General features: G+C 38.3%; 1 protein-coding gene across 5 annotated transcripts in view; it reads left to right on the top strand.

The window, feature by feature from the left end:
* Positions 1–15,635, top strand: part of PLEKHB2 (pleckstrin homology domain containing B2) — a 49,633-nt gene that overhangs the window by 14,798 nt on the left and 19,200 nt on the right. For 4 of the 5 annotated variants that reach the window (XM_032637719.1, XM_032637718.1, XM_032637716.1 and 1 more), the window contains exons 3-6: positions 2,070–2,222; positions 3,240–3,342; positions 8,045–8,084; positions 9,362–9,451. In XM_032637719.1, the coding sequence (XP_032493610.1) occupies positions 2,070–2,222; positions 3,240–3,342; positions 8,045–8,084; positions 9,362–9,451 (386 nt within the window). Of the gene's footprint in view, positions 1–2,069; positions 2,223–3,239; positions 3,343–8,044; positions 8,085–9,361; positions 9,452–15,635 lie in introns of those variants that run through there. The other variant, XM_032637720.1, reaches the window with a different exon arrangement.

Here is a 15,635-nt window from a genome sequence, read left to right as displayed (position 1 = left end):
ACACCCTTTCTACCAGGAGACGAGCTTTCAGACTGTCTGTCCTGTTACTAGTTTTACGTTCTCAGACCTGGAGCTGAACAGGTGTCCTTTCAAGGTCTATGACAGTTCTGTAGTCTAAGAATAGATGCAGCTATTGTATTGTTGGCTTAAAAAAAAAAAAAAAAAATTGTGACATATTGGAATCTAGCCCCAGTGTTTGTGTAAGTTTCCTTGTTTTGGGTTTTGAGGATCTTGGGTGACCCTAAAATGGTCAGGGGACATGGAGAGCCTTGCTCAGACCTGGAGGATGTGCCTTCCCTTCCTGCACTCTTTGAGGGCAAGTTTCCTTTCTCCATCATGACTCAATGTAAATGCTCTGTCAACATAAGTGAACAGTGACCCTTTTGACAATTTTGTGCTTCCCATCAGCGCTTAGCATGATGATGTACACAAAATAGGAGTTCTGTAAATAAGTTGTACAGACCTTTCCACTGTCTTAGTTATGGTTATCTCAAAAGTGTGTATTCAGAAGACTTATTCCATTTCCCAGTCTCCTGATGTTGGGTTTATTTTTCCGTCTTTGCTAAAGCAGAAGTATCATTCATAATAAACTAAAATGAGGTGAGTTGTATTATATTCACTGAGTTGCAGAGCAGCAGAGATACACATGTAGTTACATATATGCACTGCTGTCTTCAGGTTTCCTTTTCTTGCCATTGGCAGACTCTTAGGACTCAGTATCTGGACTCTGGAGGACAGCTTAATTTAGGGTTCTGCAGTCAGACCTTTGATGGCAGGTGCGATACTTGGGTAGAACTCCCCAACCCGGTGATTACACCTGTCTGTGTTTGGGTGGCTCTCTTTGGTAGTTTCTGCACAGCTCAGGCACTGCCAGTTAAATGGATGCTGGGTGTCACTTATTTATCAGTTTGGGCAAGTGCTGTGGTTGCCTCTCAGCAAGGTGGGTGTTTGATAGTGGTAAAAGAAATGTGCAAGGCTGCTGGGATGAATATTTGGAATTTGTGCACATTGGCCATGAACAGGGTGGGATCTATAGGAACAAAAGACGCAGCCGGTGGCGTATGGATGTGAGAAAGGTGCAGGGGTAACTTTTAGATTTCCCTTTTGGCTGACAAGGAAATTAGAGTTTTATGAAGTTAAATGCCTAGTCCAAGATTACAAATGAATGGATGAATTCTCTCAAACTGATAGAGACGTGTGAGTTAGTAGGATGGATGCGTGCTGGGTAGGAGTCAGGCCCTGGGCCTGGGTCAGTGTCTGGGTGTGGATGTATCCAGTGTCTGAGCCTGCCTCTGCATAGTCTTAGGCAGGGAGACTCCCCACACTGTGGGCTGTAAGGGAAGGTGAGCATTAGAGAAGAGTGTATGTGAAGGCCCTTCAAGAAAAAGAGAAGTTTTTCCAGAAGAGGAAGGTATTACTGTTATTTGTGTGTAGAGACTTTACAGTTCAAAGTTTTCTGATCAATCTAGCAGTTAGATACTGCTGGGAAGGATTAGATATACCACATGGAGAGTTAAATGTTAGACATGTTTCATTAGCTCAAAATCAAAGTTTTATTGAACTTTCTTTTTTGTAAAAATATTTTGATACTTTTAAGTTGGCAGAGTTCTCAGTAAGATCGAAGTTCTCATCTTAGAGCATGCTGCATGCAGCCCTGGTACAGCATGGGTGTTCATGCAGTTCGGGTCTGCTTTCACTTCCTTTTTTTTTTTTTTTTTTTTTTTTGCGGTATGCGGGCCTCTCACTATTGTGGCCTCTTCCATTGCGGAGCACAGGCTCCGGACGCGCAGGCCCAGTGGCCATGGCTCACGGGCCCAGCCGCTCCGCGGCATGTGGGATCCTCCCGGACTGGGGCACGAACCGGTATCCCCTGCATCGGCAGGTGGACTCTCAACCACTGCACCACCAGGGAAGCCCTTCACTTCCATTTTGATGGACTGCTCTGGGCAATTGTATGCAGGTATACTTTTGGGACCAGAGGAAAGTTTCTTTTGTTTCTGTTACCGGTGAATGAAAGGACAAAGTCCTTGCTTTTCCACTCAAAGGCAACATTTCCCACTTTTTTTCAGGTACTATTTTGAAGCGCTGGAAGAAGAATTGGTTTGACCTGTGGTCAGATGGTCACCTGATCTATTATGATGACCAAACTCGGCAGAGTGTGGAGGATAAGGTCCACATGCCCGTGGACTGCATCAACATCCGCACGGGACATGAATGTCGGGGTAAGTGGGTCTGTCTTGTCCAGCTTCTGTCGCCTGCCCTTCTGCTTTCTTGATGGGAGTTGATTCTTCTTCCTTACCCATTCTGCTTTCATTTACAGACCAAAGAAGGGTTTCATCTGGGAAGAGGTAACCAGATGAAACCAGACACTTGGATTATGACCCATGTGGGTTGGCAGATTAATTTTCTCCTCTGAATTAGACCCATCAGTCCACATTTCCATTCTCTCTAATGGAGAAGGTGGTGGAAGACTAAGGAACCAGAGTGCTGGGAACCCCAAGAAGGATGGAGCTACCCTAGGCAGTATAGATTTTGTGACTCAGAAACTGGCTTATTGATAACAACTCTAGTCAGTTTCTTAAAATCCATGATGTCTTTCAATATAATTATCACAACTATTGAAGGAATAGTTTTTTTTTTGTTTTAATAAGCATAGACTTTTCTATTTCTAATTAATGACATATGTAGACTTCCCTGTTTGTTTTATTAGCTCTGTTGCTATTTGGAATAAAGAGGCTGCTGTAGTAACCATTGGTGTAATAATATCCTGCCCCTATAAGTTCTTGAAACACAAGCCTCTATGGACTAGCTATTGAAATCCTTACTTAAACCAGGCTCAGATATCATAGGTCTTAGTTCTTGGTACACAGAGATACTTTAAACAACCGATTTTCACTTTTAAAGCAGCGATCTAGTTTGATGCTTTGTGAATAAAAGCAGTAAGTATTCTGTTAACTGATGCTTTGCAACACTTTTCGTTGTGCTTATTCTTCTAATGTCTGGGCTATTTTGTGTATCACCATATGTGGATTGTGCTCTGGAAGAGGCTTATGTGTTTCTCCAGCAGGAAGTTTAATTAGAATGGAGTAATGATTCATGTGTTTGGTTCTGTACAGCAGAACAAAGATGTTTTATAATTGTAATGTTCTGAAGTTCTGGTCCTTTGCTTATCTGAGCTGTTAAGAAATCCTTAAAAAAAAAAACTGTAAATACTCCTGTATTCTATATATTTTTCATAGATATTCAGCCTCCAGATGGGAAGCCAAAAGACTGTCTGCTGCAGATTGTTTGCCGAGATGGGAAAACCATCAGTCTTTGTGCAGAAAGCACAGATGATTGTTTGTAAGTTTTTTTCCAGTGTGTTTAATTTTAAAAGTGTTTTCTGTTTCAATTTCCAGTTATGAGGAAGGGAGAAGAATGGGAGTGGCGTGTTCCTGTAGGCAGCAGAATAAGTGACTCAGAGGTTGTGTGAAAGAAATGTTAAGAGTCTTACTCCATGTCTGATAACCCTGATCCTCGTTTCTGCCTCTGCAGAGCTGTCCATGCAGGGTCCCATTGTAGTGAGTATGGCAGAAACTATTAGATACAGTCATTTTGCACTCTCTTTTTTCATTACTAGATGCACATTGGGCGATGGGCATAGTTAAGTGGATTCTTAAATTTTCCTTTTTTGGCCATGCCATATGGCTTGTGGGGTATTAGTTCCCCGACCAAGGACTGAACCTGGGCCCTCGGCAGTGAGAGCGTGGAGTCCTAACCACTGGACTGCCAGGGAACTCCCCTTAAATCTTGTCCTTTTTATGTAAATGTCTTTTTAAAAAGCACTGACATCTGTATTATATAGCCTTTCTCCTTTTGGTGGTTCTTATTTCCATCTGCCATCTCTGAAGAAGGGGTATGGAACCACAAAGAAGGAAAACCCAACTTTATTAATTCTCAGTCTGTTAACATTAGCATTGATGTAGGATCAGAATCTTGAAAACACTGATTTTTTTTTTCCTGTCCACACTGTACCACTAACAAAGGTTAACTCTGGACATTGCAGATCTCTAGGGTTTATTTTAAATCCTAGATGTAGTTTTGTTTTTACATTCTTCTCATTTATATTAGTGAATCTTAAATAGCACTTTCTGGAAAAGATGTACCTTTCCTAAAGACTAATGGAGAAATGAACACAGGTCAGGCCAGTTTGCTACTTTTTTATAAACTGGATCTATATTTTTACTCTAATAATTTGAACACTTACTTTGCACTGGGTACTGTGCTAACTGCTTTATGTATGTTGTTTAATCCTCACCATATCTTATAAAGTGGATACTGTTCTGCTGTAAGAAATTGAGGCATAGTGAGGTTAAGTAACTTTCTGTATCAGTTTTTAATGCTCTTGTAATAAATTACCACAAGCTTAGTGGCTTCGAACAGTACCCATTTCTGATTACATTTCTGGAGGTCAGAGTTTTATACTAGGTTTCAAAGTGTTGGCAGGGCCATGATCCCTTCTTGAGGCTCTAGGGGGGAGTCCGTTTCCTTGCCTTTTCTAGCTTCAAGAGTCCTCCTGCATTCCTTGGCTTCTGGGCTGAGCCCTTCTCCTGCTGTCATCTGTCTGATTCTCTGTAGCTGGGGAAGGTTATATGCTTTTAAGGATTTAAGAATAGTTTGAGCCAGCCTCGATAATCCAGTATAATCTTCCCCATTTCAAGGTCCTTAACCTTAAGTATAGCTGCAGAGTCCATTTGCCTGGTGAGGTAACATTTTCAGAGGTTCTGGGGATTAGGATATGGATCTCTCTGTAGGGAGGAGGCATCATTCTGCCTGCCATACTTCCCAAGGTTTTAGAGCTTGTAGACTAGACTCAGAATTTGAATCTTTGTCTTCATAGCCCTTTGTTCTTAACTGCTCTATTCTACTGTTTGCTGAGATGTCACATGTATGGACGGTTCCTTTAAGTACTAGTGGAAAAAATATCTAGAACTAAAATTTTAGAATATTTTAACAAAACATGGGAGGCTTTTTTTTTTTTTTTGGGGGGGCTTTTTTGTCATAGAGGAGGGAGAAGGGGTAAAAGTACACTGAAGGGCTTGCCTTGTTTGGCATGGAAGGCTGACTTTTTCTTAACCTTTATGGGAAAATAGAGGTTTATTTATGTGTCTAATTTTAAGGGTACAGTTAGGGACAGAGCAATGGAGGATAATACTAGAAGAATAAAAAAAAAACCAGCAGGTAAGCTTAATAAAGCATGACAGGAGATGAAGTAGCAGTAATTAGACCAATGATATCTGTGAATTCAATAAATGTGAGTTGGTTAAATTCTCCTTAAAAAGGATAAGATCTGAGATTGGGCAGAAAATACAAAGTCCACCTATTTATTCTGTTAACAGGAAACACACTTGAAATAAAATGACACAGCAAGGTAAAAAAGTAAAGAAGAGGAGACTGTTTGTTTCCTGGGGCTGCTGTAACACAGTATCACAAGTTAGGTGCCTTAAAACAACAGGTTTATTCTCTCACAGTTCCAGAAGCTAGAGGTCTGACATTACTGTGTCAGCAGAGCCATGCTTCCTCTAAGACTCTGGATAGAATCATTCCTGGCCTCTTCCTAGGTTTGGTTGTGGCCGGTTATCCTTGATGTTCTTTGGCTTGCAGCTGCACCACTCCAGTCTCTGCCTCTGTTATAACATGGTATTCTCCCTGTGTGTCTATGTCCACATTTCGTCTTCTTATAAGGACACCTTCATTCAGTATGACCTCATCTTAATTTGACTCCATCTGCAGAGACCCTATTTCTAAGTAATTCACCTGTACTGGGGATTAGGACTTAAGCTTATCTTTCTGCAGGGGATACAATTCAACCCATGCCAGAGACCTCTGAGAAAAAAGGGGGAAATGAATCTGTGTCATCTTCCTCAACTACCTAGTGAAATGAAGGGGAAGACATTCAGAAGTGACAGCCAAATAAAGAAGTTTAATTTCAAGCACAGAATACAAAGAGCAACAGTCAGAAAAAGAAATAGAAGATTCTGTTGAGATGTATCATAGTTTTTAACCCTACCCCAACTCCCAGAAGCAGTAACAAGATGAGCTAATTAAATCTTAAAAATTTTTGGTAGTACCCTGCGGTCTGTAGAGGTGCTGATACTTCTTGAAAAAGCCAAGGAAAAACCCTTGAGCCTATGATATCCTTGGGACCTTAGCAGAGACTGGAAGGTTCCCCCAGGGCTTGTCATTTCAGAACACTGGAAGGCAGAGAAGGATAAGCGAGCCCCGGCATAAGACATTCAAAGGAATTATGCTTAGAAGAGTGTAGAACCCAGATTTTTCAGAAAGGACTTACTCCCTCTCTTGACCAGTCACAAAAGTTAACTTGAAATGGATTGAAGACTTAAATGTAAGACCGTAAACTGTAAACCTACTAGAAGGAAACATGGGGAAAAGGTCTTTGACATTAGTCTTGGCAGCGATTTTGGATATGACACCAAAATTGCAAGCAACAAAAGCAGAAGTAAACAAGTTGGGACTACATTAAACTAAAAAACTTCTGCACAGCAAAAGAAACAATTAGAAAAATAACAAGGCATCCTATGGAATAGGAGAAAATATTTGCAAACCATTTATGTGATAAGGGTTTAATATCTAAAATATATAGGGAACTTGTATGACTCCATAGCATAAAAACGAACCAATTAAAAGATGGGGAAAGGACTTGAAAAAACGTTTTTCCAAAGGTGCTCAACATCACTAATAATAAGGGAGGTGCAAACCAAAACCACAGTGAGATCACCTCACACCTTAGAATGGCTGTTATCAAAAAGACAAAAGATAAGTATTGGTGAGGGTGTGGAGAAAAGGGAACCTTGTGCACTATTGGTGGGCATGTAACTTTGTGCAGCCACTATGGAAAACAGTATGGAGGTTCCTCAAAAAATTAAAAGTTGAACTACCATATGATTCAGCAATGCCACTTCTGTGTATATATCTGAAGGAAATTAAATCATTGTCTCAAAGAGGTAGCTGTACCCCTGTGTTTCTCGCATTATTCATAGTAGCCAAGACATGGAAACAACTCAAGTGTCTGATGATGGATGAACTGATAAGTAAAATGTGATACACACACACGCACGCACACACACACACACACACACGCACAGACCTGTGCATGCATGGGTAATGGACTGTTAATCAACCATAAAACAGGAAACCCTGCCTTTACAACAACATAAATGGACCTTGAGGGCATTATGCTAAGTGAAGTAAGTCAGACAGAGAAAGAAAAATACTATATGTTCTCACTTATATGTAGAATCTAAAAAAGCCAAAATCATGGAAGTAGAGAGTAGATTGGTGTTTGCCAGGGGTTGAGGGAAATGGACAAAGAGTACAAGCATCCAGCTGTAAAATGAGTGAGTTCTGGGCATCTATTGTACAGCATAGTGACTGTAATTAATAATACTGTCTCATATACTTGAAAGTTAAGAGAGTAGATCGTAAGTGTTATCACCAGAAAAATATAAAGGTAATCATGTGCGGGGGGCCTGGAGGTGTTAGCTCATTGTGGTAATCAATTCATGATACACGTGTCAGGTCATCATGTTGTATACCTTAAACTCACGTACGTTATAGGTCAGTTTCTCAAATACCAACATTATTTTTAATAGCAAAATATTGCTGACCATCTAAATCTCATATCATGGAACATTATGTAGCCATTAAAAAAATCAAGTAGATCTGTGTGTATGACATGAACAGATAACTGCTAGTTCTAGTATAGTTAAGCATGGTACATTGTACATTTATTTAAAAAGTAAAGGAAAAACTGTAGAGTAGATTATGCTTTAAATATTACATATGTACTATAGATTTATTTCTTTACATATCATATATTCCTAGTGCATGTCTTATATAAGTTGATTGAGTAGGTCTTGAGGCAAGGGCTTCAGATCTGTTCTTAAACAAGCTTTTTCAGAAATTCCGATGCCAGTGCAGGTTTGAGAACCGTTGAGATAGATGTTGGATTGCCTGAAATAAAGTACCTCTTTCTTTTCTTCAGGGCCTGGAAATTTACGCTTCAGGATTCCAGGACAAACACAGTAAGTTGCTAATGGCAGTCACTAGTAATGTTTTCACTTAGTCTTGCTGTAACAAACGGGAGAACAGGAGGTTAAAAAGGGAAATGGGGAAGAGGGTTTTTTTGCCATCCAGCCCAGGATGAGCAAGCAGAGATAGGCTGTGTTTCGCTGACAGTGAGGAAGCTGGATTTTGCCAAAACATTTTGGCAGGAGGAGCCCTCCTAACACAGGCACACTGGTCCCAGTGTTGTTTTCTAGAAATGTTTGTATCTCACAAAGATTTGCAACACTCTGAATTCTGCTGCCATTTACAGAGAAGGCACAAAAGGGACCACAGGGTCCTTTTCATGAATAGCATCTCAGCCTGTGAAATAAACATTTTTGGGACTTGTACTTGTCTCTAGTTTCTTCCGGCTTTAGGAAGTAACTGAGACAGTAAACCCCATTTGTAGAGGCTAGTGATACCATCTTGGTGTCTGTCAGGGAATCAAAGGCAATTCCCTCTGTGGTCAACATTTTCATTCTTCAGATAGGGTTTTATTTTTTCATTTATTTCTCTAGGAAGGAAAGAGAAAGGTAGATGGTGCTTTTTAAAGAATTTGTACAGGGGAAAAAGAAAGTAAAAAGACTTAATATCCAAATGCTGTTTTTTCCTACTTTTGTTAGCTCGGGACTGTTTTTCCTCCTAAGATTACAGGTCCAGTTACCTTTTCTTCGATGAAAATCCTTTACTTGAATGAAGTTAGTATTGATGATTCATATAGTTAGGGGCAAGAGCTAAGGTGATTCTTCATGTGGATATTTTTAAAAAGAGTACACATATTTTTGTTTTCCACTGGGGGGGTAATTTACTGAAAGATTTTTAAATTTTTTAATGGAAAAACCAGATTGTGAGTGTAGAACATATCCCTGACTGCTACGTTTTAGATTGTAGGATTTTTATTTGTGAACAGAAGGGATGTTGAGAGTGGTGTAACATCTTTTAAAAGGGCTGGGTAACAGTGGAGGCCCTGTGGCCTTCTTGGGCAGTGAGAACTCTACTTCTGCCCCCTGCTGGTGGCTGAGGAGGGCCACATCCTCCTGAATTCAAAGGACACTGGAGTGCTGGGTGGTGGGCAAGGGGAGGGTGGTCCTGCTAGTCATTGCTTCTCAGAGAGCTGTTATATTTCCTCTTCAAAGATTAAACTTTTCGGCTTTTATTACTTTTTTAATTTACTAAATAAAAGGGTATAGTATCATAAGAGCCTTTGGTTGCTTTGTGGCAACTCACTTGTTTTCATACTTTCTCTCCTCTCAAGGCTTATGTTGGCTCAGAAATCGTGTATGATGAGACTGCCGTGGTTTCCTCCCCACCTCCTTACACAGCCTATGCTGCACCAACCCCTGAGGTAGGGAGCAAATCTTTGCCTTATAGAATCCAAGTGAGGGAAACTTGGCGTCTCTGTGCTACTGTGCTTTTAAAACAAAAGAAAACTTTGAGCCAGCCAGTATCACAGAAATTAGAAATGTACTGTAAACCCTTTCTTCTTTAAACTTTTCTTTTTTAAATAGATTGTTGTCATCTTTTGCTTTCCTAAAATAAAGCAACTGCTTTATAATCTTCCTGTTCACATTTTCTTTTTAAGATAGACCTAAAAATGAATCATGGTAATATGATTTTGATGATTCAAGTTTATACTTAATTATTTACTTGAATACTCTCTATCATCAGAAAAAATGCTTTTTTTTTATTTTGAAAAAACAAAAACAAAACCTTAAAAAAAAATCACATGCCAAATACCTTGTGGTGTCCCCTAGTTAGAGGTGCCAGGCATTCAGTGCTACATATAGAAGTCTCTTGTGGGAGGCACTTTGATTTTTTTTTTACTTTTAATTTTGAAATAATTATAGATTCACAAGAAGTTGCAAAGGTAATATGGAGAAATCTCATGTCTCATGTACTCTTCACCCATTTCCCCAGCTGTTACATGGTAGATAAAATCAAAACCAGGAATTTGAAATTGGTGCAATGTTTATGTGTGGTTCCATGTCATTTTATCATATGTGTAGATTTGTATAACCGCCACCTCAATCAAGATATAAAACTGTTCATAATATCTTCTTCCTGCTACACCCTCTTATAGTCACACCCTTCTTCCCCTTCCCTAACTCCTGTCAACCACTGATTTGTTTGCCATCTGTATAACTTTGTCATTTCCACAGTGTTATATACATGGAATCATATAACATGTGATCTTTTGAGATCTTTTGATGTTTTCACTAAGCACAACGCCCTTGAGAATCATCCAAATTGTTGCATGTGTCAGTAGTCTGTTCCTTTTTATTGCTGAGTAGTATGCCATGGTATGGATGTACCACATTATGTATTGAACGTTTACCTATTGGGAGACATTTTGGTTGTTTCTAGATTTTGGCTGTTACCAATAAACCTTATGTGAACACTCATGTACAGGTTGTTAGGCAGACATAAAGTTTTATTTCTCTGGGATAAGTGCCCAAAAATGTAATTGCTGAGTTGAATGTGTGGTAAGTATATGATTAGTTTTTTAAAAAGCTGACAAACTGCTTTCCAGAGTTTCTCTACTATTTCTCTTTCCCATCAGTAGTGTATGTGTGGTTTACTTTCTCTGTATCCTCACCAGCATTTGCTGTTGTCGCTGTTTTTTATCTTAACTATTCCGATAGGTGTGTAGTGATATTTCACTGTGATCCTAATTGGCATTTCCCATAGCTTGTGATGTTGAACATCTTTTTATGTGCTTACTTGCCATCCATATATCCTGTTCAGTGAGATGTGTCTTCATGTCATTTGCTCATTTTCTACTTGTTTTATTATTTTTTTATTGTTGAGTTTTGAGAGTTCTTATATATATGTTTGAGATAGGAATCCTTTGTCAGATATGTGATCAGTAGCATATCTTTTTATTCTCTTGACAGTGCCTTTCACAGAGTTTTTAATTTTGATGCAGTCCAATTTATCAGTTTTTCCTTTTATGGACTGTGTTTTGTTGTCATGTTTAACACTTCACCTAGACCAAGTTTCCCAAGATTTTCTCCTATGTTATCTTCTGAACGTTTCATAGTCCTAGGATTTATACACAAGTCTTTTCTGTTGTCAGTTAATTTTTAATAAGGTGAGAGGGTTATGTTGAGGTTCTTTTTTTTTTTTTTTTGCATATGGATGTCCAATTGTCCCATCACTATTTGTTGAAAAGGCTGTTAATCCTTTCTGGAATTGGTTTTGCATCTCTGTAAAAAATCAGTTGACTGTATTTATGTGTGTCTGTTTCTGGGTTCTCTGTCTGTTCCATCCTCTGATACCACACAGACTTGATTACTGTAGCTATATATCAATAATAAGTCTTGAGATTGGGTAGGCTGATTCCCCCCACTTCATTCTTCCTTTTCAGAATTCTTTTAGCTATTCTGATTCCACTTACTTTCCATGTAAATTTGTCTAAATGTACAGCAAAATCTTTCTGGGATTTTGATAGAAATCAGGTTTTTGGGGGGAGCATTGACATCTTTATTATGTTGAGCTTCCAGTCCATGAAAATGGACTGTCTATTTAGATCCTGTTTGATTTTTTTTCACTAGCATTTTGTAGCTTTCAGTATATAAATCCTGTATGTGTTTTGTTAGATTTATACTTAAATGTTTCTCTTTTTTTTTGAATTTTTGTATATGGTATTTCAAATTTCATTTTCTCCATGTTTATTGCTAGTATATAGAAACACAGTTGATTTTTATATGTTGATCTTGTAGCCTGTGAGCTTATTACTAAACTCACTTATTAGTTCTATAAGTATTTTATTTTATAAATTTAGTTATTTATTGGCTGTGTTGGGTCTTCGTTGCTGTGCGTGGACTTTCTCTAGTTGCAGCAAGCGGGGGCTACTCTTCATTTGCCGTGCGCGGGCTTCTCATTGTGGTGGCTTCTCTTTCTTGCCAAGCATGGGCTCTAAGCGCGTGGGCTTCAGTAGACGTGGCTCGCAGGCTCTAGAGCGCAGGCTCAGTAGTTGTGGCGTGTGGGCTTAGTTGCTCCACGGCATGTGGGATCTTCCTGGACCAGGGCTCGAACCCATGTCCCCTGCATTGGCGGGCGGATTCTTAACCACTGCGCCACCAGGGAAGTCCAAGTATTTTATTTTAGATTCTTTGGAATATACTATATAGACAGTCATGTCATCTACAAATAGAGTTATTTCTTCCTTTGTCGTCTGTGTACCTTCTATTTCCTTGCCTTGCCTTACCTTATTGCCCTGGTTAGAACTTCCAATATTATATTGAAGAGCAATGGTGAGAGCAGGCATTCTTGCCTTGTTCCTGATTTTAGGGGGAATGTGTTCAGTTTTTCCACACTAAATGTGATGTTTTTTGTAGATGTTGTTTGTCAAGTTGAAGAAAGTCCTTCTTTTTTTTAGTTTTCTGAGTGTTTACCATGAATGGGTGTTGGATTTTGTCATATACCTTTGCTGCATCAATTGATTTGGTCATGTGATTTTTTTTAAAACCTTTTTTTTTTTAAACTTAAATATGGTGGGTTACATTGATTTTTGAATACTGAACCAGCTTTGCATCCCTGGAATAAATCTCACTAGGTTGTGGTGTATAATTCTTTTTATTTATTGCTGAATTCTATGTTTGCTAATATTTATTAGGAGTTTTTGCAACTGTATTCATGAGGGATATTGGTCTGTAGTTTTCTTTTTTTTGTACTCTGTTTTATTTTGTTATCAGGTGATACCGACTTTATAGAAGTTAAGGAACTGTTCCATGCTCTTGTATTTTCTAGAAGATATTGTGTAGAAGTGATGTTAATTCTTCTTTAATCATTTGGTAGACATTTCCAGTGAAACTGTCTGGACCTGCCTGGAGATTTCTTTTGGGGGATATTTTAAATTACAAATTCTGTTTTCTTAATAGTTACAGGACTATTCATTCTCTATTTCATATTGAATGGGTTGTGGTATTTTATACTTTTTGAGGAATTGGTCCTTTTCATTTATATAAGTTGTCTAATTTATGTGTGCAGCTCTGTCATTTGGTCCATACACACTTATATTTTTTTGGTGGATTAACCCTATTATCATTATGTTATGTTCTTCTCTGTTTCTGATAATTTTCTTTAGTCTTATGTCTACTCTGATATTAATGTAGCCACTTCTGCTTCCTTTTTATTAATGTTTGCATGATATCTCTTTTCCCATCTTTTTTCTTTCAACATACATATTACATTTGAAGTTTCTTATAGACAGCATATAGTTGGGTCATCCCCTCATCCCCCCATCTGACAAATCTCTATCTTGTAACTGGTATATTTAGGCCATTTACATTTTTTTATTGTGTAAGTTTAAGGTGTACTATATGTTATTTTGATACCTTTATATATTGTAAATGATTGCAAATGTAGCAATATTTATTACACTACATAATTACAGCATGATATTATTGTCTATATTCATTATATGATGGATTAGATCTCAAGGCTTATTTAATACTTGTTACAAGTTTGTACCCTTAAACACCATCACTCTTAACCTTCCCCACAGACCATTTGCATATGATGTAATTTTGATACGTTAAGTATGCCATTTTAGTTTTTGTTTTCCTTTGGTTCTGTTTTTCATTTCTGTATGTTCTTTTACTTAAGCTTTTTGTGAGTTACTAGAACATGTTTTATTTTATCTTATTTATTTATTTTTATTTTTATTTATTTTTTGGCTGTACTGCGCGGCTTGTGGGACCTTAGTTCCCTGACCAGGGAGCGAACCCAGGCCCTTGGTGGTGAGAGCGCAGAGTCCTAACCACTGGACTGCCAGGGAATTCCCATAGAACATGTTTTAGAATTACATTTTGATGTATCTGTAATGTTTTGAGTATCTCTTTGTATTGCTATTTTAATGGTTGCTCTAGTTGTTACATTATACATATACACATATTTTTCAAAGTCCGGTGTTCACATTTTACCAGGTCCAGTGAAGTATCAAACCATTACCTCTAAATTCCTTTTTTCTCTCTCATTTTATGGTATAATTGTTTTAAGTATTTCTTTTACATATATTGAGAACCATATTAGATGGTGTTATAGGTTTTGCTACAGCTGTCAAACATTAGAAAAATCAAGATGTGATTTTTATTATGTTTACATGTATTCTGCTTTGACTATATTTTTTTACCTCTTGATGTTTCAAGATTTCGTTTATTATTTACTGTTTAGTGAACTTCCTTTTGTCATTCTCTTAGGATAGATCTGCTGGCAACAGATCCTCAGTTTTCCTTCATCTGAGAATGTCTCAATTTCATCTTTGTTCTGAAGAATATTTTCAGTAGTATAGAATTCTGAGTTGACATTTCTTTCAGCACTTGATAAATGTGTGCTATTTCCTTTGGCCCTCCTGATTTCTGATTAGAAATCTGCTGTCATTTGAATTTTTTCCCCCGTATACGTAGTGCATTGTTTCTGGCTACTTTCCTTGTCTTTAGTTTTCAGAAGTTTGACTCTGATGTGTGTATTTGGGGATTTATCTTATTTGGTGTTCATTCAGTTTCTTGAATACGTAGGTTTATGTTTCTTGCTAAATTGGGGAAATTTTAACCTATTATTTCTGGAATGTTGTTTTAGACCCACCCTCTTTCTCTAATGAAACTGATGATGCAGATGTTAGATGTCCCACATGTCTCAGAGTTTTTGTTCACTTTTTCTTCAATCTGCTTTTTCTTTGTTCTAATTAGGTAATTTCTACTCTTTATATTCATGTTCATTGATTATTTGTCATCTCTATTTGTTGTTGAGTCCATTCATTGAATAATTTATTAGTTATTTTTGTATTTCTAAAATTTTCATTGGTTATTCTTGATATATATCTTTATATAGTTTTTCCTGATATTTTTCTGGTTTTGTGGAGACTTCCTGTTTCTTTTATGAATTTCAAACATGTTCTTAATTACTTATTGAAATATTTTAATGATAGCTGCTTTAAAATCCTTCCCAGGTAATTCCAACATCTTTGTCATCTTGGTGTTGGTCTCTTTTGTTGTCTTTTCTCATCCAGTTTGAGATCTTCCTGGTTCTTGGTATGATGAATTATTCTTTATCAAAACCTGGACATTTTAAATATTATAAGACTGAATCTACTTAAGTCTTGCATTTTAGCAGACTTGCTCCTAATGCTCCTCTGCTGGGTGAAGAGGGGGTCTGCTTTGTTCCTTCATGTAACGGTGGAAGTCCAGGTTGTCCCCTGGGTCCCATTGTCACTGCTGAGAGGGCTGGGAATTCAGGCCCTTCTCTAGGTCTCTGCTGACACCAGCCTGCCTGGGAGTTGGAGGGACTTGCCCTGCTGCTCCCCACTAGCCTTCACTGATACTATGGTTACTGATAAGAGGTTGTAGAAGTACTTACTCTCCACTGGGTCTCTGTTGATCCTACTCCAGCAGGACAGGAAGGGGCACCTTGTTTCTGCTGGGCAGAGATGGGAGTTCTGGCTCCTTGCATGGTCTCCACTGACACTGTGGTATGGGACTGGAGGTGGCCTGTTTCCATCTGGTAGCGATGAAATTCCCAGCTTCCCA

Source organism: Phocoena sinus, chromosome 7 (genome assembly GCF_008692025.1).
Source record: "Phocoena sinus isolate mPhoSin1 chromosome 7, mPhoSin1.pri, whole genome shotgun sequence".
Lineage (NCBI taxonomy): Eukaryota > Metazoa > Chordata > Mammalia > Artiodactyla > Phocoenidae > Phocoena > Phocoena sinus.
The sequence above is the reverse complement of the archived record's forward strand: the minus strand, read 5'-3'. Positions and strand labels throughout refer to the sequence as shown.